Source organism: Scyliorhinus canicula, chromosome 13, assembly GCF_902713615.1.
Source record: "Scyliorhinus canicula chromosome 13, sScyCan1.1, whole genome shotgun sequence".
Classification (NCBI taxonomy): Eukaryota; Metazoa; Chordata; class Chondrichthyes; order Carcharhiniformes; family Scyliorhinidae; genus Scyliorhinus; species Scyliorhinus canicula.
Genome location: NC_052158.1, coordinates 43,710,890 through 43,735,268, shown reverse-complemented (window position 1 = coordinate 43,735,268; position 24,379 = coordinate 43,710,890). Strand labels below are relative to the sequence as shown.

At 47.4% G+C, this 24,379-nt stretch overlaps 1 protein-coding gene across 1 annotated transcript; it reads left to right on the top strand.

Moving 5' to 3' along the window:
- Window positions 1-4,452: 4,452 nt before the first annotated feature.
- Window positions 4,453-9,454, top strand: LOC119976216 (zinc finger protein 271-like). Its single transcript, XM_038816534.1, has 2 exons — window positions 4,453-4,626; window positions 5,360-9,454. Exon 2 carries the CDS (start codon window positions 6,068-6,070, stop codon window positions 7,670-7,672), a length of 1,605 nt encoding a protein of 534 aa, XP_038672462.1. The 5' UTR covers window positions 4,453-4,626; window positions 5,360-6,067; the 3' UTR covers window positions 7,673-9,454.
- Window positions 9,455-24,379: the final 14,925 nt, after the last annotated feature.

Genomic DNA, 24,379 nt, shown 5'->3' with positions numbered 1-24,379 from the left:
AAGCCTGGATACTATGCAGCCTTGTACAAGTCTGCACCACCAGTCAGAGGCCAACGCTCCCAGTTCCGATGACGACGCATCCAGAATGTGCAACGACAATTACAGGATTCTGATCCTGGCAGTACAACGGATCCAGAGGACGAGTGCCTGGAGTCCGCCTACCGAGTGGACATCATTACCACACATGAACATGCCACACCTAACTCATTTCCCATTTGGTCCATCCTCGCTGTGAATTCGGAGGACGAATGGCGTGCGGTGATGCAGGTCAACCGCTGCTCCATCCTGTTCAAGCTGGACACAGGTGCTTCTGCCAACCTCCTCTCACAGGCAGACTTCAAACGCATCAAGAAGCCCCCCAAGGTCCTTCCAGCATGGACTGGACCTGGACTAAAATGGTAATGGCATCACGGCACTGGGGTCCTGCCATCTACTCGTCTCCAACGGAGTACCCATGCACGGCTAAGGTTTGAAATTGTCAAGCCGGACATGGCATCCCTATTGGGCGCGCATGCCTGCAAAAAGCTAAACCTGGTGCAGTGGGTTTATTCAACGACATCCTCCAATGGGGATCTTCAAGCTGGTATTGACGACATCCTCGCTCAGTATCCAGATGTGTTTGACGGGATGGGCACTTTGCCATATCGGTACAAGATCCTACTGCGACCAGATGCCAAGCCAGTGGTCCATGCACCACACCGGTGAAGGAGTGCCTGAAGGAACAGCTCAAGGAGCTGCAACTGCAGGGGATCATTTCCAGGGTAACCGAACTGACTGACTGGGTTAGCTTGATGGTGGTGGTTAAAAATCATCTGGAGACATGTGCATCTGCATTGATCCCAAGGATCTCAACCAGAATATAATGCGTGAACACTACCCTACCCCGAAGCGGGAGGAACTCACCAGTGAGATGGCACATGCATGATTTTTCATGAAGTTAGATTGCGTCACATGGATTCTGGAAAATCCAGCTGGATGAGTCCAGCAGAAGGCTCTGCACCTTCAACACACCGTTTGGCAGGTACTGCTATAACCGTATGCCGTTCGGCATTGTCTCAGCATCGGAGATATTTCATCGCATCATGGAGCAGATGATGAAGGGCATTGAAGGGGTTTGTGTGTACGTGGACGACATCATCATATGGTCCACGACCCCTGAGGAGCATGTTTCCCGTCTCCAGTAGGTATTCTGCCGTGTCCACGCCAATGGCCTGAAGATGAACAGGGCCTAATGTTGCTTTGGCATGTTGACACTCAAGTTCCTAGGTGACCAGATCTCTCAGCAGGGCTTGTGCCCCGCCACAGACAAGGTCAAGGCCATCGCAGCCATGAAGGTCCCGGAAGACAAGAAGGCGGTATTGCGCTTCCTGGGCATGGTCAATTTTCTGGGTAAGTTCATCGCAAACATGGTCTCACACACCCAAGTCCACTGCCTTCGAGTGGAAGGCAGCCCATCAGGCAGAGTGGCTGGAGCTGAAAGCCAAGCTCACCACTGCAACCGTATTGGCATTTTTTGACCCAGACAGGGAAATTAAAATCTTGACAGATGCGAACCAGGGTGGCATCGGTGCGGTCCTGCTGCAATGCGATGACACTTCATCCTGGGCACCGGTTGCCTACGCATCAAGGGCAATGACGCCCACCGAACAAAGGTATGCACAAATCAAGAAGGAATGCCTGGGCCTTCTCACTGGCATTCTCAAGTTCACGACTATATCTACGGCCTGCCGCCATTCACAGTCGAGATGGATCACAGGCCCCTGGTCCACATTATCCACAAGGACCTTAATGACATGACGGCTCGGTTGCAGCGAATCCTCCTCAAACTCAGAAGGTACGACTTTGACCTGGTCTACACACCTGGCAAGGAGCTCATCATCACCGATACACTGTCCCTAGTGAATCACTGAATGTCATCTGGCAAATTGAGTCACAGGTTGAGTCACAGGTGCAACTGTGTGCTAGCACCCTCCCTGTATCTGATGAGAAGGTGATTCGTATCTGTGAAGAGACAGCCAAAGACCCCCTCTTGCAGCGTGTTATGCAACACCTAGCCAATGACTGGCAAAAAGGGCAGTGCCCTCAATTTTTCAATGTAAAGGACGACCTGACGGTGGTTGATGGTATTCTCCTCAAACTGGACCAGATTGTAATTCCACACAGTCTCCAGAGCTTGGTGCTCTGTCAAATCCATGAGGGCCACCTGGGTGTGGAAAAGTGCAGACGCAGAGCCAGGCAGGCTGTCTACTGGCCCGGGATCAGCCAGGACATCGCAAACATGGTCCTTAACTGTGCGACCTGTCAATGCTTCCAGCCAATGCAGAGTAAGGGGACACTTCAGCAGCATGAAATCGAAACCTCTCTGTGGTCCAAGGTTGGCATCGACTTCTTTCATGCAAATGGTTGTGATTACGCGTTAATCATTGATTACTTTTCCAATTACCCTGAAGTTGTGAACTCTCATACCTCACACCTTGGACCATCATCAAGGCCTGTAAGGAGACATTCTCCAGGCATGGTATCCCACTCACTGTCATGAGTGACAGTGGCCCGTGGTTCAGCAGCCATGAATGGTCTGTGTTTGCCCAGTCGTATCAGTTCAAACACGTCACCTCCAGCCCACACTGTCCGCAGTCCAACGGAAAAGTTGAGAGAGGGGTGCACACAGTGAAGCAGCTCATCTGCAAGACCACGGATTCTGCGTCTGACAATCACCTTGCACTGCTTGCGTAGAGGGCGACCCCACTGTCCACTGGCATGTCGCCGGCTCAACTCCTGATGAATAGGGACCTGTGAACAACACTTCCAGCCATACATGTGCCCAACCTGGATCACCTGCCGGTGCTACAGAAGGTGCAGCAACTCCGAGACCGGCACAAACAGTGCTATGATGCTCACGCCACTGATTTGCCTGTGTTATCCCCATCAGACACTGTTTGGGTCAAGATCCCTGATGGAGGCTGGTCAGCTTCAGCTGTCGTTGTTCGACAGGCTGCCCCCCGCTCGTATGTTTTGCATCTGGCTGATGGTTCTGTTGTGCGATGAAACAGACGGGTACTGTGCAAAGTTGCCTGTTCACAACCATATTCGTCTCCGTTTCCTTCTGTTGTTTTGCCACCTCCTGATACCTCGACTCACGAGGCCACCAGTCAGGCTTCAATCCCACCCCAGGCGCTGTCGTCCCCACCACCACCTCTCCAGCGGTCGACCAGGATCAGTTGCAAGCCACAGAGACTGGACTTATAAACATTTGTTCTCTTTGCTATGTTCCGTGTTCTCACATTAGACAGCTGGTTTCACATGTACATATGTTCACATCCACTGCATGTACATATGTTAATATTGGCCTATTCTTGCAAATACGTTCACATATGTCATCCAAACATAAAAAAGGGGAGATGTCATGATACACAGACACACATATAATGATATACAGACAAGCAGCTAATGGACACAGAAAACAGGCCATGACCAATAAGCAGGCAGGACACTCAGGGGTGGGATCTGACTATAAAAGACACAAGGCACTCACCTCCTCTTTCCACTGATGAACATCTAGAGAGTCAGTCAAGGGTGTTGTTACAATCTCACACCTCCACCACGTGGCTTAGAGCTGGTCTGGTTCAGTCAGACAGAGTAACCACATTTAAATTAGCAGAGAGTCAAACTCACAGAGAACTGTGCTGACTGTGCTATTAGTTCAATAAACCTGATTGAACTAACTTCAAGGTCTGGAGTATCTTTCTGATCTAAGCTGCATCCAGTTGCAGCCAGTGTGAGGGCAGTGTACCCAACACAAGAGTGAGATAAAATTGGTAGGGAGAAAGGCCATGTGGAGTAATAGAAACGGTAGAAAGATGGGCCGAATGGTCTGTTTTGTGCCTTAAAAGCTAGAATCGAAACAACAAATTTTGGAAATACTCAGCAGGTCAGGCAGCATCTGTGGAGAGAAACAGAGGGACTGGAAATTCCCATTATCAATTGATCTTTGGTTGGTTAGTCAAATTTTCCACAATGATTCCCACCACTCCCTGAGTCAAGTTCTTAATCCCCCAAGCCAGAGTCACTGAGACACAGTGTCGCTCCCCAAGGACTGGCACAATCTAACACTCGATTCTCAGTCCCTCTCTTCCATGCCTCTTTCCTTCTAGCCCCTACCTCCAATGTCCCTCTCCCCTGTGCATGTGCTGACCCTACCACTGCACGTCATCACTGTTCCAGATGCTGTGGGTCCTCTTCAGATCTGCTGTCAAAAACATCCGAGGCTACACATCCCACACGGATGTTGTCAGTTTGAAAGCCTCCGAGGGTGAAGAATGCTGTTCCCACACTAGAAATCTCTGTCAAACGTTTACCAGGGGAACTGAGACAGCAGCTGCAATAAGTGAGGTTTTATTCAGATGGGACAATGACAAGTTTAAATCCCCACCTGATCTGCTGCTCAAAGTCTCCTCCGTTTCCCAGGTCAGTTTCCCAAACTTCAGGAAACTCCTGTTCCTGCAGAAATATTTGGATTGTCTGTGAGAGACGTCAATCAGAGAGCCCACCCACTCTGCCCATTCTCTCCTCTTCCTCTACCACAGCTGCTTCACTTCCTGTAGGGACTCAAAACCAAGTCAGGAGATGGTGAGTGAAGGAGCACAATTTACAATCATTACATTGCACAATATCCACACTAATGTTCAGGCAGTCTGACTATCCTGTGGGCAATCAGCTGTGGAAATGCCCCTTATGCTGTGTGAGAAGATCCAGCTCACAGACCTGTTTACTCGGTGCTTTGTGCTGAGCTGTTTGATTGGCTGTGTGTTGGATATTGAGGGTGTTTATTGGAAGCATTTCCCTTCTGATTTACAGTCTGAGTTTTGTTGATGGGTCATTGCTGAATATGAGAAGGTGAGGTGTATTTATCTGGGAGGGGCAGAGACACATTTATTGAAATATATTTTAATGTCTTCTTTAAAGGTTTTACCTGGAGGCATCAGCCTTTCCCAGAAGCCTGGCCTTGGATTTGATAGTTTTGCCCAGTGCTGTGTGTGAGAGCTGAATTTGAGATGTGCAATCTGAGTGAGTGCAATGTGTCTAATTTCTCAGGATAAACCAGAAGCCATCAATCAGCTACACTGTATCAATATTTTCTTTAGCTTCCAGGACTTCCTGCCCAGTGAGTTCCCTTCAAATAATTTTGGAAAACAAGGGGAGAAATTTCAAAATCTCGATTAAATTAACATTTCTCCTGAGTTTTTTTTATTTTCAACGTATACTATAAGGGTAAAACTGGTCTTTATCAGCACAACTCGAGTTCATAGTGAATTGATAACCCGTTTGTACTCTGCCCAACTGTCTTTTCCATTGTTCTCAGAGCACCTGGGAAGATGGGGACTGGGTGGAAGAAAGAAAGTAGTCACGTTGTCTGCTTCTGATCACTATCCCGTGTCCATGTGCTGGAAACAGAGGGTGTATGACAGTCAGGTGAATACAAAGAAATGACTTTCACACAGGGGAATAGCAGACTGGCACACACTGCGGAACAGTCTTTGACTGAGGAATCAGACCCTTCAGCAAAGGAGAAGAGGGAGTTGGAGGAAATCATGTTTCCTTTTCCTGTTTACAGAAGGATTGCACCGTACTAAACCGGAGAGTACAGAGGGGATAGACACCGCAGATAGATCCTGAGCGTCGCCCAAGGAACAACTACACATTTTGCGAAGACATCCAGTATTCCTAAACACAGAGAAGATTGTGCAGTAAAGGCATAATCTGGAAATTGGTTTGGTCAGGGGAGCTTTGACACATCATCAGATCTTAAACTGGTCAGTAGTGTGGAACCTTCCATCAGAACTAACCTTTCCGAAGGTTCGGCTGTGGGTGATCGGTCTGGGTGAGGCTGGGAAGAATTGTGAAAGGCTCCAAGTGTGGTGAGAGCTTCAATAATTCATGGAGCCTCATGAACCACTGCCTCATTCTTATCAGTGAGAGGCTGGTCAATTGTGAGGGCTCCACAGGCTCATAAAATCTGCTAACACGCAAGGAGGACCTGTTCCTCCATCAGTAACAGAAGTACACCTACATGGAAGTGAGACCATTCAAATTTGAGGCATGCGAACAAGCCCACCCTGAATCACTGACATTCAAGAATCAATACGTTCACAATGGGGTGAAACCATTCAAGTGTGAGGTATGTGACAAACCGTTCGAAAATCTATCAGTCCTCCATGCACACCAACGTGTTCACAAAGGGAAGATGCAATTCACGTGTGAGGTGTGTGACAAATCATTCTCTCAGTCATCAAGCCTCCGTAGACACAAACGGATTCACGCAGCTGAGAAACCATTCAAGTGCAAGGTGTGTGACAAATCTTTCTTATGTGCATCGGCCCTCAGCGCACACCAACGTATTCACACAGGGGAGAAACCCTTTAGGTGTGAGGTTTGTGAGACAGCTTTCACCCACTCCTCTGATCTCCTGATCCACCAGAGGATTCACACAGGGGAGAAGCCATTCACATGCGAGGTGTGCCACAAATCATTCTCACGGTCATCGAGCCTCCGTGCGCACGAACGTATTCACACAGGAGAGAAACCATTCACGTGCCACGTTTGTGAAAAATCGTTCTCTGCCTCATCAACCCTCCGAGTACACAAACGTATTCACACAGGGGAGAAACCATTCACGTGTGAGATTTGCGACAAATCATTTTCGCGGTCAACCGCCCTCTGCAAACACCAATACATTCACACTGGGGAGAAACCATTCACGTGCAAGTTGTGCAACAAATCATTCTTGGCTTCATCAGCATTGCGTGTACACCAACGTAATCACACCGGAGAGAAACCATTCACATGTGAGGCATGCAACAAATCATTCTCGGACACAGCAATCCTCCGTGCGCACAAACGTATTCACACTGGGGAGAAACCATTCACTTGCAAGATGTGTAATAAGTCATTTTCGCGGTTATCAAACCTCCATGTACATAAACGCCTCCACACTGGGGAAAAACCATTCACATGTGAAGTGTGTGACAAATCGTTCTCATGGTCATCAGCCCTCAGTGCACACCAACGCATTCACACAGGGGAGAAACCATTCACATGCGAGCTGTGTGATAAATCCTTCTCAGACTCATCATCCCTCCGTGCTCACCTACGCATCCACACAGGGGAGAAGCCATTCATGTGTGAGGTGTGCAACAAATCTTTCTCCTGGTCATCAGCCCTCCGTGCACACCAACGCATTCATACAGGAGAGAAACCCTTCAGATGTGAAGTTTGTGAAACTGCGTTCACTTATTTCTCCGATCTCCTGACGCACCAGAGGATTCACACAGGTGAGAAACCGTTCACGTGTGAGGTGTGCAACAAATCATTTTCGCGGTCATCGAACCTTCATGTGCACCAACGCATTCACACTGGGGAGAGACCGTTCACGTGTGAACTGTGTGCAAAATCATTCTCGCAGTCATCAAAACTGCTGCACCATCAGAGAATTCACACAGGGGAGAAACCATTCACCTGCAAGGTATGTGACAAATCATTCTCAGAGCCATCGAACCTCCGTAGACACCGATATATTCACACGGGGGAGAAACCATTCAAGTGTGAGGAGTGTGACAAATCATTCTCGCAGTCATCTAAACTCCTCCTCCATCAGAGGATTCATTCAGGGGAATAAACCTTCAAATGTGAGAAATCTTTTGTGACGTTTTCAACCCTCCTGAAGTACCAGAGGATCCACACTGGCAAGAAACCTGTGTATGAAAAGGTTTTCACGCTGCCTGTGTATCTCCTGGTCCAACAACACATTCACAGGGGAGAAACCCTGTGTGAGTTCTGTAATAAAGCCTTTACGCAGATGTCAGATCTCCTGGAACATCAGAGACAAAGCCTTCCAGCCTGACATGTGCCAGAAACGTTTCACCTACTCCTCTCGCCAACATCCCCACACGGACTTGGAGCCGGCTCACCTGCTTCCCTTACACTGAGAGTTGTCTGTGTTGTTTACCCTCCAGTGCTCACACAGAGGAGCTGTCGTTCCAAGGCACTGTCTGTCTCAGCAGTGCCTGTCTCCATACACTCCCGCATCATCAGTTCAGTAATTTCAAAAAGTCCATTTAACCTTTGACCAGATGGCCAAACATCACCAAAAGAAGACATCAATTTGTATAGAAGCTGCTGTATAAACTCAGCATCCTTTCAGTGCAGCGTCAGATACAAGTCACTCACTGACTCTCACTCTGACCAAGAAGACAATCAGATAATCAGTATTTGGAAAGGTTTCAGCTTCTGACCTACCATATATATATTATAAAAATATATTTCTTTCTGCTCCAATGATTTGGATGTCCAAGAAACTTCATCACAATTCTGCAGTTGCTTTTTGATGATATGACTGTGACTGAGCGGGAGATCTGAAACAGAAGCCTTCAAAATCCAGACTGGTGTCAAGCAAGGATGTGTGATAGCTCCTTTTCTATTTACAATATACCTGGGAGTGACTATTCACCTCATCAAAAATTAACTACCCTCTGGTGTTAGTATTAAATATCATCTCAATGGGAAACTCAATTACCGTTGTCACCTCCTTGTCATAACTAAACTGATCACCATAGATTCACATGGTCTACAGTTTGTAGGTGACTGCAGTATCGTTGTCCACTCCAGAAAACCTCTCTTGACCTTTCCTTGATGGAAACAAGCCCCATCTTGTGTCACTAAAGTTCAGTGTAATTTCTGAGCATTGGAATTGGGAGGCAGACTACAGCACAGGGATTTTAAAGAAACCTCTGTCTGTAGTATTCTGAGAGAATTTCCCCTCATGTACGTGTGTGTCAGTAAAGTGAGCCAGCTCTCAGGAGTGGGTATGGGGTAAAATCGGATCCTGCTTTAGATGGTGATGTTAATTATAGAAAGATCCTCTTCAGATGACGGGTGTTTGACTAATACCATGGGTAATGTTTGTACTCTCCTGTCTGGGGAGACTACTATCCTGAGTATGGTGAGGGAACGGGGGTGAGTCTCTCCAGACCTGAGTTCCCTCAGCCCATCATACCTCGATGTAATAACTATGATATGTTCACCTGACACTCTTTCAAGATTCATCTCATGTTCTGGGAAAGAATTTTGGTAGAATTCTCCGGCCATTGTAATTCACTTTCCCCACCTTCAGCGCACCCCGACCTGTGGATTTCCCAGCAGAGTGGGGTGACTTCAATGGAAAACCCCATTGACAAGTGGTGGGACTACAGAATCCTGCCGACTGCGAACGGCCCGTTGCTGCAAAACATGTTGCTGGGGGACCAGAGAATCCAGCCCCTTGAGTCATTTTCAAATGCTTTGTTATTTTGGTTGATTCAGGGTTTGGGATAAACTGAATATTTTGTTGTTATTTATCTGTTGTTTTTATCAATCTTCTGTATGGATTTATAACTCGCAATAAATTTTAGCTTAAATCAGATTACCTTGTTGATTTGTCGATTAATCTATCGATGTCCCTTTGCAACTTTCCACCCTATCCACAGTACTGACTGTCACCTCACTTAGTGTCATCAGTAAACTACCCCAGACTATTCCACCATCAAATTTATTGATCAATATAATGAAAAGCTGAGCCTCCAGTCCGATCCCGAAGGAACACGCCTAGACAATCAGAGAACATTCCCTTTATCCCAGCTCTCTGTCTCCGATCTCCGAAGTCCATATATAGGGAAACCTCTAGAGACCCTGTCCAGCATGTCAGTGATCTCCTCAAATTGTTTTAATTAAATTGATCATGTTTGTTATAATGACTGCTGCACAAGAATTAACAACAGGTATAACCACCCAGAGAACACGGTGAACAGAAGATTATAAGAAATAGGAGCAGGAATTGACCAATCAGCCCCTACTGCCTGATGTTCCATTCAATATGATCAGGGCTACAGGGCTAATCTTCTACCTCAATCCCACCTTCCCACACTACCCCATCTCCCTTATTCCCTCGTCTTCCTAAATCCATCAATCTCAGTCTCGAATCAATTCAGTGAATGAACATCGACAGCTCCCTGTGGAAGAGAATTCCAAAGATGCACAATCCTTTCTAAGAACAAAGAAAAGTACAGCACAGGAACAGACACTTCGGCCCCCCCAAGCATGTGCCGACCATGCTGCCCGTCTCACCTAAAACCTTCACTTCCGGGGTCCATATCTCTCTATTCCTATCTGACACGTGTATTTGTCAAGACGCCCCTTCAGCGTCACTATCGTACCTGCTTCCACCACCACTTCAGGCAGCGAGTTCTCGGCACCCATTATCCTCTATAAAAAACCTCCCGCACATCTCACACTTGCATGTTAACTTTTCCCTCACACCTTAAACCTATGTCCTCTAGTAATTGACTCTTCCACCTTGGGAAAAAGCTTCTGACTGTCCACTCAGTCCATGTCCCTCATAATTTTGTAGATTTCTATCAGATTGCCCCTGAACCTCCGTTGTTCCAGTGAGAACAAACCGAGTTTCTCCAAACCGAGTTAATTCAGTGAAGACATTTCTCAGCATAGTTCTCATGGATTGACTGTCTCTGAACAATGATGTTCCATTGTTTTAAACATTCACAGCTACAGGTGATGGCCAATCAGCCCCTCAATCCTGACCCCACTTTAATTCCATGATGGCCGATCCATATAAATCCTGAACACCCGATAAATTAAGGAACATCAGAGCAGGACGAGACCATTTAGCAAATTTTAGCCCCTCAAGCCTGTTCCACCAGACAATTAGATAATGTCTGATTTGTATATTCACCCCATCCATCCCACTTTGTTCTATATTCATTCCTTCATCACCTTCATGATGTAAATCTCTCAATCTAACTTTACATATTATCAGTTGCCATTTCACAGTAGTGACTGTTTGGGGTGTTGAGCAAACTGAAGACAGGAGTTAAAGGGACAGTATTTGCCTCAAAGGTGGAGGTGACGTTGTGTCTGCTTCATCCGATGCCAATGCTTATGTAGTACATTGTATATATTGTGTTGCCCTATTATGTATTCTCATGTATTTTCTTGAATTCTGTTTAATTCCCTTTTCTTCCCATGTACTGAATGATCTGTTGAGCTGCTTGCAGAAAAATACTTTTCACTGTACCTCGGTACACGTGACAATAAACAAATCCAATCCAATCCAATCCATGAGTGTTGGGATGGTTCACAGCTCAGGAGAAGCATTGTATTGGTTTGTGTCAATGAAAAGCCAGTGACAGAGTGAGAAGGAGGCTGAACAGGAACTCCCCAGATTGAGAAGTTAAACATCCCAACTTGGAAATATATCACCCATGTACATAGGGGAAAATCCTGCAACACCCTCCCTAACAGCACTGTAGGTGTACCTACATCACAGACTGCAGCGATTCAAGAAGGCAGCTCACCACTTTCTCAAGAGTGATTATGGATGGGAACTAAATGATGGCCTAGCCAATGACGCCCACATCCCATAAATGAATTTTAAAGTAAACAAATAACATTTCTCAACTCTCATCATAAGACAACCATCTCATTCCAGGGACCAATCCAGTAACCATTCCCTGTGCTGCCCCCCAAAGCAAGTATGGAGATGGAATGTGCACACAGTATTCCAGGTGTGGAGTCACCAAAAACCCACACAATTGTAGCAAGGCTTTTTAAATTCATGTTGTCACATTCTCTTGCAATAAAGACCAAAATGTAATTTGCTTTCTGAATTCACCGTACCTGCATGCTAACTTTCTGTATTCTTTGTACAAGTACACCTCTGAAAATCAACATCTAAAAGTATCATGCCTTTTGCATGCACTCATTCATAACAGGATGCATCTGTCTTTAGTCCCACATTGTGTAAGTATCAACAGTTTAATCTATGTTTGGTCTCGTGCTCTTTCACATCTCGTTAGATAATTTGCATATTATAATTTATTCCTCCAGGCATTGAATAGCTAAATAAACACTAATATAAATAGAGAAGTGAAAGTTTATTCCATCCCCTTACAGCCCACACCTTGATAGGAGGCATCTTTTCTGACTCCTCATATTTACCCAATTAACATGTAATTGATGCAACTAATTGAAAATTATCTTCTCTTTTGACCTAGTGTTTCATTAAGTGTTTCAAGTAAGATACCATAATTATTAATTAAATCAATGCAATTCCATGAGCCCAATTCAGAATAATAACCAAATGCTTATCCACTGGTGTTGACGAGCATTATTTATTTATTCATTCTTTCACGGGATGTGGGCATCGATGGTGAGGCCAGTATTTGGTCAGCTGCCTTCATGAACTGCTGCAGTTTGTCTTGTGAATGCTGTGCAATCATTAGTGAACATTCCCCATTTCTGACCTTTGATGAAGCAGCTGAAGATGACTGGGCCTGAGATACTATCCTGAGGAATTTCTGTCCTGGAGCTGAGATGATTGATCTCAAATCAGCACACCATCATCCTTTGTTTCAGGTATGACTCCAACCAGCAGAGGGTGTTGCCCTGATTCCCATTGACTCCAGTTTTGTTAGGGCTCCTTGATGCCACACAGTCAATGGCTGCCTTGATGTCAAGGGCAGTCGCTCTCACCACACCTCTGGAGTTCAGCTCTTCAATGTTTGAACCAAGGCTCCAAAGAGGTCACGAGCTGAGTGACCCTGGTGAAACCCAAATTGAGCGTTATGTTATTACTCTGCTTCTTTTGGGTAAGCAAATAAATTAAATCAACAAATTTGAGGGACAAATTAAAAGGCAGCTCCTTAAATGGAAACTGTATCAAAGTAAAAACAGAATGTCAAAAAAACTTAAAAACATCAAAACAAAATGTGATTGAAGTGGTTGACCACCCCAGTGCCCGTGAGCAAGGGCTCGATGGTGCCGGCAGACACTGCGTGTTCCCTTCCCAGGAAGAGGAGCAAACAGTCGGGACAGACGGCTCCCTTGACCATCTGCTGCCTGGATTTATTAATGACCAGCTGGCCAGGCCCAGGAGCAGTCCCACAAGGAGGTCCTACTCCCTCCCCGCGTCCCCCCACACCAGGAGCCTGAAGATCAGGAGCATGGGGTTGAAGTGGAAGCAAAAATGAAAGCAAATGTTTTCTTTGAAAATTGAAAAAGGGTTGCAGCATTGCACAGTTTACATATGCATGGTCCACACGTACTTCGCAAGGCCGCAAAAGGCACAAAAATCTTGAGATTCCGTGAACCAATGCAACCCATGGGACTGCTGCGTGCAACAGTGCAACACCCTCCACCCCAGGACTCCAATGGTAAGGAGACCCTCTACCAGGACCTCTGCCGCCAGACGGCAACAAAGCGTGCCAGGGTCTTTCCAGAATGTTATTGCTGACTAAGTACGGCGTGATAGCACTGATGACAAGAATAGACTGATGGGGAAGTAATTGTACGGGTTGGATTTGTCCTGTTTCTTGTGGACGGGACATATCTGGGCAATTTTCCACGTTGCCAGATAGATGCCAGTGTTCTCTCTGTATTGGAACAGCTTGCCTAGGTTTCACAGCAAGTTCTGGAGCTCAAATCTTCAGTATTATTGCAGGAATATTGCCAAGGCTGATATATACTTTTCAGAATCCAGTGCCTTCAACCTTTCATGCTATCACGGGGAGTGAATCAAATTGGCATCTGAGTTGCTTGGGACCTCAGGAGGCCGAAGTGGATCGTCCACTCAGCACTTCTGGCTGAAGTTGGTGCAAACAATAATAATCTTTATTAGTGTCACAAGTAGGTTTACTACTACACTGCAATGAAGTTAATGTGAAAATCCCCTAGTCACCACACTAAGGCCCCTGTTCGGGTACACTGAGGGAGAATTCAGAATATCCAATTCACCCAACAAGCAATTTACTTGTAAGAGTAAACTGGTGCACCCGGAGGAAACCCATGCAGACATGGGGAGAACGTGCAGACTCCGCACAGACAGTGACCCAAGCCGGGAATCAAACCCAGGTCCTTGGCGCTGTGAAGCACTGTGCTACTGTGCCACCCATTAATATGATACAATTGGATATAATTGTGCCCCTTCTTATCTAGAAACTGAACTATATACTGATGGAACTAGCTCTGTCAATTGTCCTTGGCAATTGAATTCAAAAGCATGCTTGCTTTCTTCCCATCCTTGAGAGCCATTATAGTGTCTCCAACTTGAAACTCAACCAGTCGAACCGTTTTAATCAAAGGAGTTTTTTATCTGTTTTTTGGGATTTTCACAGATTTCTCGCTAGAAATTATCTGCTCAATGCAATATATCATCTGGTTCAACTATTCAGTCTCTGTTGAACTAGAGGAGTTACTGTGGGTATCATTAGATGTCTTTATGTACACATCAGTCATTACCTGCTAGTGGTTCATTCCTGCAGATCACAAAGCTGGTAAACATATGGGGGCAGTAATTGGCTAACATATCATCAAGGGGCTCGTCTGCACAGAACTCATTGAACATCGATTGTAGGCTGCTCTTCCTCTTTCTATCCCTCCAGATGTTTGAGGATGGTGAGACATGTGCAATTTGTGTTTAATCATCGTCGGTTTCTGCAGTTCTTTCAAAAGAAACGTGATCTTTGATCACTATCTACCTGTACAGGCATTCCTCATCTGTAGATCACTTTGTGCTCGCATAAACTAGGTGGGCTGAATAGCTTGTTTCCGTGTACCAGATTCTATGTACGTGATGAATGTTGCAGTTCACTCAGTGAGTCGTTGTAGCTGTGGCAACATGCATTTTTACATGCATGTTGCAGCCTTGAGCTGCGATTAGAGGCTGACCATCATATGGCTGACCATGAATCTCTCCCGCTCTTACCACCCGCCAGTGGCATAGATATATATGGCGCGATTTAACTAAATGAGAACAAAGTCCCATAGTGAGCACGTTTAGCCGTGAGCGCTGGGAAACACAAAGCTATAAAATGCCACTTGCGTTAAATAAGGGGCCTCAGCGGGGAACATGGTGCCGAGGCCGCACTTGGCCCCGATTTCTGCACCAAGGAGCCTGCTCGCCGCGTAGCCATCTGGGATGGCCACTTGCAAAGGACCATGGGAATTATGGCCAGCACAGGACTCAGACAGATTCAGAGCTTGTGTGTGTATTTGCAACCCAGAAAGCCAGATGCAATCGAAACCCCCGCTCGTTTGCATTCTAATGGCCCATTTCCCCAGAACGAAAGGACTGTACTCAGGTAACCAGTACAGATGCAGACTAACCGGCGCCACTCCCTTTGCTAAGAAAGCCCAAACAGTCAAGGTCAATGACCGCTCAGGACATGCCAAGCCATCAAGGCACCCGCCCCTTTATTGGCCAAAATCGAAGATAGTGATCGATGCCTGTCGAATTATTAGGTCCAAAGCTAAGGACCGCCCCAAAGAGTGCGAAATCCCAGAGGGAGGAAAAGAGACACAGCCATGTGTTCGGTCTCTCTTGGCCCCAGCCTAGGCCTAAAACCAAGTGTCGCACTACGACCAGAAGACAAGTTCAAGACCAACGATCGCTACCAGACGGATGAGCCCAGCAGAAACGAAGCCACTTCTTCTACCCAGCCACGCAAGATCCCAACAAAGGCCTTGTTCATCTGCAAACAGCCGGTTGCCCTGAAGTTAAGTATAGCTTATTGTAGTTGTTAGGTGTAGTTTAACTTGTAGTGTTTTATGTTGCATGTCGAAGCAATCCTTGTGTGTAAATAAACCATCTTTGAACTTGAACTGACTAACTGGTTGTTTGGCCTTTGATCGATATCTGGTAAAGCCTTGTGGTGGTATCATTTGATACCTGGCGACTCTGAAAAGTAATATTATCATTAATAACTGCCATATCTAGTTAATTTGGCAACATTATTGGTGCCGATTGGCAACATTATTGGCAACATCTGACGGGACTCGACCTAGAAGTGATTTTGTCACTCCGAGAGAACCCACAAAACTTTGCATTAGAAATCCAATTGAGGAAAAGTGAAAGAAACCACAAGTGTAAGGCCTGTATCGATCAAATCACCAAGATTCGGAAGTGTGTATTAATCTGCATGCGTACTAACAGGGATATAAGGTAACAGAACCAACAGAACAGAGCAGTGACCCATATGGGAAGAGGAATTGAGGAAGTATTTGAAGGGGAAAGCTTTGGTCCGGGTTTTGCTCAAATGATGAGTCAAGTCCAGGAGGAATAAGACAAACCTGGTGGGACAACCTAACCGAGGTACAAAAGAAGAATGCAGCGAAAGTTCGTAAGCCGATGGCAATAGTGTCCTGTTTGGCACAGTTGCGAGGCACAGAGGAGGTCGCTCCGCAGACAGCTAGTTGAGAAGAGGAGAAGAATGAGGGAAACTATAGTGAATGTGAAAAGATTAATGAGCAACTCCGGGAACAGTTGGCAGCTAAAGATAAAGAGATGGCTGATGTCAAATGGGCACACCAATCTTGTTTAGTTCACCTCAGCAGCTTTCAGATCCAGTACGATAAAGCCTATCAAGATACACAGCGCGCAATTTTGGTACAAGAGACAGAACAGCAGGTAGCACAGTTAACAAGACAATGCACAGATTTAAAGGCAGCTTTACGAGCGTTCCATAGCTCCACTACAGAACAAAGACAGAGCACAGTAGATCACACGAAATGTAGACGACAAATAGAGAAGTTGCAGTCACTACTGTCAGTGCAAAACGGATTCAGAGATACCTTTGGACAAGATTTAGATGAGGAGAACAGCCCCAATTGGCAAGAACTAAATGAAATCACCCATAGATATGTGGAGAATACCGAAAAACACAATAGAGCACACCACCCCCCCCCCCCCCCCCCCCCCCCCGCCCCAGACCCCGAAAAGAAAAGCACCCGCACCACCCATTGCACAGGCAGCACACACCCCCATGAATCCAGTCACCACACAGTGCAAGTCATCGGATCGGGATGAGCCTGATTTTGTTCACACCAGCCAACTAACCATCACCCAATTGAGAGATGCCTGCGCCAAAATTGAACTATTCGGACTCACCACAGACCCAAATAATTTATTTGAGAGAGTACGACAGCAAACGGTTATGTACGGTCGAGATGAAAGGGAGGAAGTTAAGCTTATAGTCATGAGCCTTGACCCGTCCATTAGCTCAGCTTTACCAGAACCCCAGAATGTAGGAGGAGGAACCCTACAGGAGATGAAAACGGCTATTTTAGATGCGATTGGGTATTAACCCGACTTTTTAATGGCCCATGGACAAATTTACAGCTCAGCTACATTGGTCCCCTACACCCCCCCCCCCCCCCCCCCCCCCCCTCCCACCTGCAGAAATGGTTTTAAATATATATTAGTAGTAATTGACACCTTTCCAAAATGGGTAGAAGCATTTCCATCCCGGACGAACACAGCGAAAGCCACAGCTAAGATTTTGACCCAACAGATATTTACGCTCTGGGGTCTTTCCCGTAGCATTGAGTCAGATAAAGGTTCCCATTTCACCAGCAGAGTCATGCAAAATGTCCGAATGGTTTTTGGAATCAAGCAAAAATTTCACAGAGTGTAGCACCCCCAATCCAGCGGCATTGTGGAACGAATTAATTGCACCTTGAAAGCGACCATTAGAAAAATGGTGCAACAGCAAAATACCACATGGGACACAGTCCTCCCATTCACCTTTATGTTTGTTAGGAACACAGTATCCAGTTCCACACGTTTCACCCCCCACACTCTCATGACTGGACGGCCCATTAAAGGAACTGAATATTTATTAGGTCTCGATTTGGCAAGCCCCACATTCACTGCCCTCACCCATGAAAAAGCAGTCCAACAAGTCATGTAAAATATTAAAACAACCCAGCTCGCTGCAGCTGTCCGACTAGGTGCTAGGAAAAAGCAGAGTAAGGCCTGCTTTGATAAAACAGTTCACCCCGTAGAGTATACAGTCGGTCAGCAAGTGATGGTTTCTCCGTACAATCCCAGTTTGTTCCTCTCCCCTAAATTTGCAGGACCCTACTCCATTTCGGACAAAGTGAGCCCCTCTGTGTACAAGGTAACGTATCCCAATGGTAAAACTGGTTGGTTCCACATCAACCAGCTCAAAGTCCATGGAACCCAATGTAGCCACTCCCCGGCAATAGCAGACGATGCCACCCTGCCCATCGACAACCTTGTCCAACATTCCCCCAGCCATGACAGTACGTCCACGCCCATAGACCCGACTTTGTCTCCGCCCATAAGTACGACTTCAAACCAACAATTGGCAATAGAGAACAACCACATGACACTGTTATCTCAGGGAGTCTGGAGATAGTCGTTGTAGTGGATAGTCACATTTGTAGTAGCACTGAGATAATTTATAATAATTAGTAGTTTTTGATAATTTTCTTATGGTTATCTAACCCATGTTATTGTTTAACAATAAACATTTAACTAGCCATGAACTAGACGTTCTCTAGTGCACGCATTCTGACCAACCAAGCACGAGAACGTAACATAGTACCAGGACTGGTTTTGAAGATTAACAAGATACCAGGATTGGTTGTGAAGATCTCAAAAGGCAAAGATAACAGAAGAAGAAAAGCTATTTCTACTAACCACATTGAGTACTGACAGATATCACTCAACGCCCTACTAGGCATCAGTAATGGGAGGTCTGAAGACACCACACCAGCTTTAAGTCACTGGTAATGTAGATGCGAATTGGTGCATTTTTAAACAATAATTAACATTCTACGTAGCAGCTCCAGGTCTTCAGGCATAGCCTGATGAATGGAGAATAGCGTTGCTGCTCACTGTAGCAGGTCTACAGGCAATAGAAAAATAACGAACCTGCTAAAAATAACTTTGATGAAGTCGTGAAAAAATTCGACCGGCTCTGCACTCCGAAAAAAATGAAACGTTTGAGCAGTTTGTTTTTCACACAAATACACAGCAGGCAGGTGCATCATTCGACAACTCCTTAACAGACTTGAGGTTAAAGGCTCTATTTATGTAACTTTGCAAGCGTCTATGATACATGCTCAAATCGTGTTCGGGATTAGCAATGACAAAGTTCTGGAGAGATTGTTGAGGGAGAATGAACTCCAGCTTGACGATGCCATTAAGATTTGCCATGCCAGCGATCTAGCTGCGCAGCAGATTAGCACTCTAAACCTAAAGAATTTTGGCACGAAGATCGGCGATGCAGCTGATGCCATTAGTGTTGTAACACACTCTAACACACTCCCAGCAGCAGTGGCCATTTTAAATGAGTAACCAAAACCACCATTTTGCGCAAGCGATGTGGCAACAAGCATTTGCAACGGCAATGTCCAGCATTTGGAAAAATCTGTTCTAAATGCAAAGGCAAGAATCAATTTGCAAAACAATGTTTCTCGAATAAAAAATCGGAAGTACAAAAATCAATCAACATGATTGATGAGATAAATCTTGGAGACGCATTTTTTAACGATATCATATCTCGTGAAGGATAAGCATTGTAACGGCATGCAAGCAGACAAGGTTTCAAAGCAAATTAGCAGTAATAGCCAATTCAAATACAAGTGTTCAAAGAGATAACTGGATGGTTCCTCTGATGATGAATAAAACATTAATCAATGTTAAACTCGAGCTGGGAGCGAGGGCCAATCTTATATGTGTGTCGGATACGCAAGAAATGAAAATTAAACCACACGTTTTAAATAAAATGGTACTTTTGAAGGATTACAACGGCAAAAGAATTAATACTCTGGGAGTATGCGAACTAGAGGTCAGTGTATAGAATAAGGTGCATAAAGTGAAGTTTCCCATCGTAGAGCTGAGTGTGAATCATTACTGGGAGTGGAAGCATGTGAAGAACCCGAATTTGTAAAAAGAGTATACAGTGCTGACTGTGCTGTAACAACGCAAAGGATATCAGTAGATTCAATCCTGAAAGCATTTCCAGAAATATTTCAAGGATTTGGAGTTTTGACATTCACTTATCGAATCTAGTTAGAAGAGAATGCGCAACCAGTCATAGATGCACCAAGGTGAGTACCAGCTCCATTAAAGAAACTAAAAAATGAACTAGAGAGAATGACAAATCTGGGGATGATAAAACGAATTAAAGAACCAAAGGATTGAGTCATAGAATCATAGATTGAATCATAGAATCTACAGTGCAGAAGGAGGCCATTCGGCCCATCGAGTCTGCACCGGCCCTTGGAAGGGGCACCCTACCCAACATCCACCCTATCCCCATAAACCTCACCCAACCTTTTTTGGACACTAAGGGTAATTTACCAAGGACAATCCACCTAATCTTTGCACATCTTTGGATTGTGGGAGGAAACCGGAGCACCCGGAGGAAACCCACCCAATCCACACGGGGAGGACTTGCAAGCTCTGCAGAGACAGTGACCCAAGCCGGGAATCTAACCTGGGACCCTGGAGCTGTGAAGCAACTGTGCTAACCACTATGCTACCGTGCTGCCCCACAGTGAACTCCATGGGCTGCGTGAAGAAAATAAATAACGACTTGAGAATCTGCATGGATCCCAAAGATCTCAATTTAAACATAAAGAGAGAGCATTATCCTATTGCGAAAAGAGAATGGGCCGAATGGCCTCCTTCTGCACTGTAGATTCTATGATTCAATCTATGATTCTATGAGAGATGTCAGGAACGACATGTTTCTGGTGCAATGAGGTTGGCGTCTGGCGCAACGTGTTGGGAAAATCTCACCCATAATATCAGTTTGAATAGTTGGGCATGGAAGTACGCACCATGCTGACATTTCTGCCTTGCCACCACAACCCTGGCAGATGCACTGAGGCTGTACGAGCAGGAGCTGCTCGGGGATGGCCCTGCAGCAGCGGAGCGTGCTCCAGAGAAACAGGAGCCAGCCAGTCTGGATGGAGAGCTGGCCACCCAACAGGCTGAGGAGGAAGTGGGAAGGAGCAACCACATTAGGCCTCGTGTACACCTGCCGCACCTGTCATTCGAGGACCTGCCGCCCCCGGCGTGTTGTCGAAGACTCCGGCTGAGCAGGAGACCATATGGCATATCTGCCGGCTCATGGCTCACCTGGAACCGCGGTGGTATTGGGGTGGGCACCTGCTCCCAGTGGCCGTCAAGGTGATGGTCGCCCTGAACCTTTCTGCAAAGGGGTGCTACGAGGCACCGAGCGGGGACCTGTCTGGCATCCTGCAGACCTTGTTGCACAGGTGAATTTGTGCCATCATGGAGGCCCTATATGCCCGGTCGGCACAATATATCAGCTTCAATGTGGACTGAACCCACCAGGTTTCTCAGGCAGCAGGGCTCACTGCCATTGTCAGGATGCTCCAACTCCACGCGCTCTGCACCCTCCACCTCCTCCCCCCTCGCACCTAAAACCCCCTCCATGATTCCGACCTGCCTCACTACAGGATGCGGGCCCTGGGATGGCAGTAACAGGGCCTGTTTCATGGGATGGAGGATGATGACGACCTGCTCTGCGATGAGCTCTGGTGCTCTGCATCGTTTTGATAACATCTGACTCTTGGCCACGGTAGCACTTTCCACCATCCACCTGGGTGATCCTGCATGTGAGCTGTTCATTCTATTATACTATCCATCGAACCCTGGGGCGAGAGGGATGGGGTGGAGCCAGGTACCGGGGAGATGTGCAATGGCTGACTTGGGGGCTCTGGCCTCTGCCCACCTCCAACTGTCACCCATCTTACCCCCCCTCGCACCACCCCAGCGCAACCAGCCCAGCCCAGCCAACCCATCCCTCACATCGAGGCAGGTTGGAATGTTTGTGAACAGGTGTTTATTGTGAACAGGTGAACATGTTTCTACAGGTTTGTGCCCGAGCCCCTAACGCTATCCTGGGTGCTGCACCTGTGCCAACTTAACTGGTGTCTATCTTTCTGGCCTTACAGGCCCTAACGTTCACCTAGGTGGATCCCCAGGTGATAGATCAGGAATGGAGGTGTGACTGAGCCAAGCTCTTGTGCGCCGCTGCAATGTCCAGATGGCTCTCGTACATGGCTGCCTGTCATGTGCCACAGCCACCGCCCGCACAGAATGTCCCAGGCCTTGGGCATCTTGAGCCATTGCCAATACCAAGGCCTCCACTGCGAACACCACCCTTTCAGTGTTGGCCTGGGAAGTATGCATGGTGGGCACCACCTTTAGCCTCCGTAAGGGGTTGGGCTCCTCTAACTGCAGCTGTAAGGGCTGGATGTTTGCTGACATTTCCTCATGTTGTCCCTGGCTCTGTGTCTACATCTCCATGCATCAATGGGACCAACATTTCCAGAAGCGCGAGACCTGTCTGGACGACAGCTAGTCCCGGAGGTCGGGCCCTCCCTCATGGGGATCCCTACCTCCACCTGATGTACCGCTGCACGTGTGTGTGTGTGGTGCGCACCAGATAGTGCCCCAGGAGCCTCTTCACTACAGTGCCCAACGAGGTGAGTGTCTCTGGGATGGTGGAGTGTGTTGTAGACAGCTGTGACAGAAAGTTGGTATCGTCCCCATTTTGGTGCTCTGGGATGTCGCGAGCTGACATTTTGGGGCTCGCTTTGTCACTCGATGTGTGCTGGGGTTGTGGCCAGGGACGGCGGGCACAAGAAGCCTCTTCGCCGGGTAATCCTGCAAGACATAAGACATGACGCATGGTTGGATCGCAGGTGGGGGTGGTGGAGGGGCGGTGTGGAGATGATCGGGTGTTGGGGTGGGGAGCTGGAGGTGTGGTGCAAGGGTGGCGGTGGTGTGGTGCTGAGGTGAAGAGGTTGTGGGTGGTGCGGTTGTGTGCGGGTGGTGCCATTGGGACACCGCAACTCAGCAGGGGCTCACTTGATTCCCCGATGGGTGGGGTGCAGGTGTGTTGGGTGGGGGACACGGTGCTGATTATTCACTGTAGCTGTCCTCCGGAGATTGTGCAGCTTTTTTTTTACAACACTGCTGTCTGGTCCTGGCGGTGGGCCCACGGTGCTCAGGGCCTCTGCCGCCTGTGCCCAGGCCTGGTGTACGGCAGCAGGTGGCAGGCTCCTTCCCACCCCGGGGAACAGAGTGCCCCGCCTTTCCTCCATGGCATCCAGGGGGGTCTCGAGCTCCGCACCTGAAAAATGGTGTGCCACTCTTCGGGGCGCCATCTTCTTGGCTGGAATGAGTGTGTGTGGAGATAGAGCTTATATTGCTCTATCCTGTAAAACCTCAGATACTTCGAACTTTTAATCAAAGTTTTACTCAAGTGTCTTAAATAGCAAGAAGAGCAAAGGCGAAACACAAGTATAAGTTCAATCAACTTTATTAAACAACAATATTATCCCTTAAATTAGCACAATAATATTTACTAAAGATTCCCAAGATTACTAACCGTAAAGATGACTTTGGTTGAGCCATGGGTCTGATTCTCGGAGGTCCTTTGTTGCGAAGGTGGATCTCACATGCTGCTTCTCGATTGCCTCTGCATGGAGTCTTTGCTGCTGATGTGCCTCGGGTGCCTGTTTTTATCTCCCCCTTCTGACTTTCTGCCAATGAGGCCTCGGGAGGGGAGCTCAGCACCCAATGGTCTGGCTGCTGACTGTTTGACAGGACACCTGACTTGTGAGTCTGGCTCATTCTGTGCTACTGACAATAGACCAGTGCATATCAATAGGGGTGTGATGGGTGTGTTCCAGTCATGTTTCTGGCAGTTGTTTGTCAGTTGTGTATTTGACTTTGGCCAAGTCTGAACTCCCCACAGCCTGTCTGAGGTATGACTGCAGTTTGATTTGAAGTGCCCTATTCTTTAATTTAAAATATCCAATTTAATTGCGCTCAAAACTAGCCCCTATCAGGTTACCACAATATGCAGCTACTGCTCTGGGGTCGGCGCCGCTTTCAGGGTCGTATAACACCACCGATTCAGTTCTGGCGTCAGCACTTAGGGCGCGATTCTCCGCTCCCGCGGAAAATCGCGAAGGTCGTCGTCAAATCGGCTGACTTTCACGATGGCCTCGGAGGCCGCTCCTCGCCCCCTATTCTCCCCTCCCGGCGGGGCTAGGAGCGGCGCTCCGTAACTCTCGGCCGCCGGGCGGCGCGCTGAGAATGATGCGACGGCGGCGCCTATGTGACGTCAGCCGCGCATGCGCAGGTTGGCCGGTTCCAACCCGCGCATGCGCAGCTGACGTCACGACACCGATGGCACGAACCCGCGCATGCGCAGCTGACGTCACGACACCGATGGCACGAACCCGCGCATGCGCAGCTGACACTGACGGCACGAACCCGCGCATGCGCGGTGGCCGTCTTTCCCCTCAGCCGCCCCGCAAGACGTGGCGGCTTGATCTTGCGGGGCGGCGGAGGGGAAATAGTGCGTCCGATTGGGACGCCGGCCCGACAATCGGTGGGCACCGATCGCGGGCCTGTCCCCTCCCGAGCACAGTCGTGGTGCTCTGAGCCCTGTACTCCCCCAACAAGCCCAAAACGGGC

Excerpts from the sequence above, each read along its gene's own strand:
- LOC119976216 (XM_038816534.1), top strand. The coding sequence starts at position 6,068 with ATGGAAGTGAGACCATTCAAATTTGAGGCATGCGAACAAGCCCACCCT.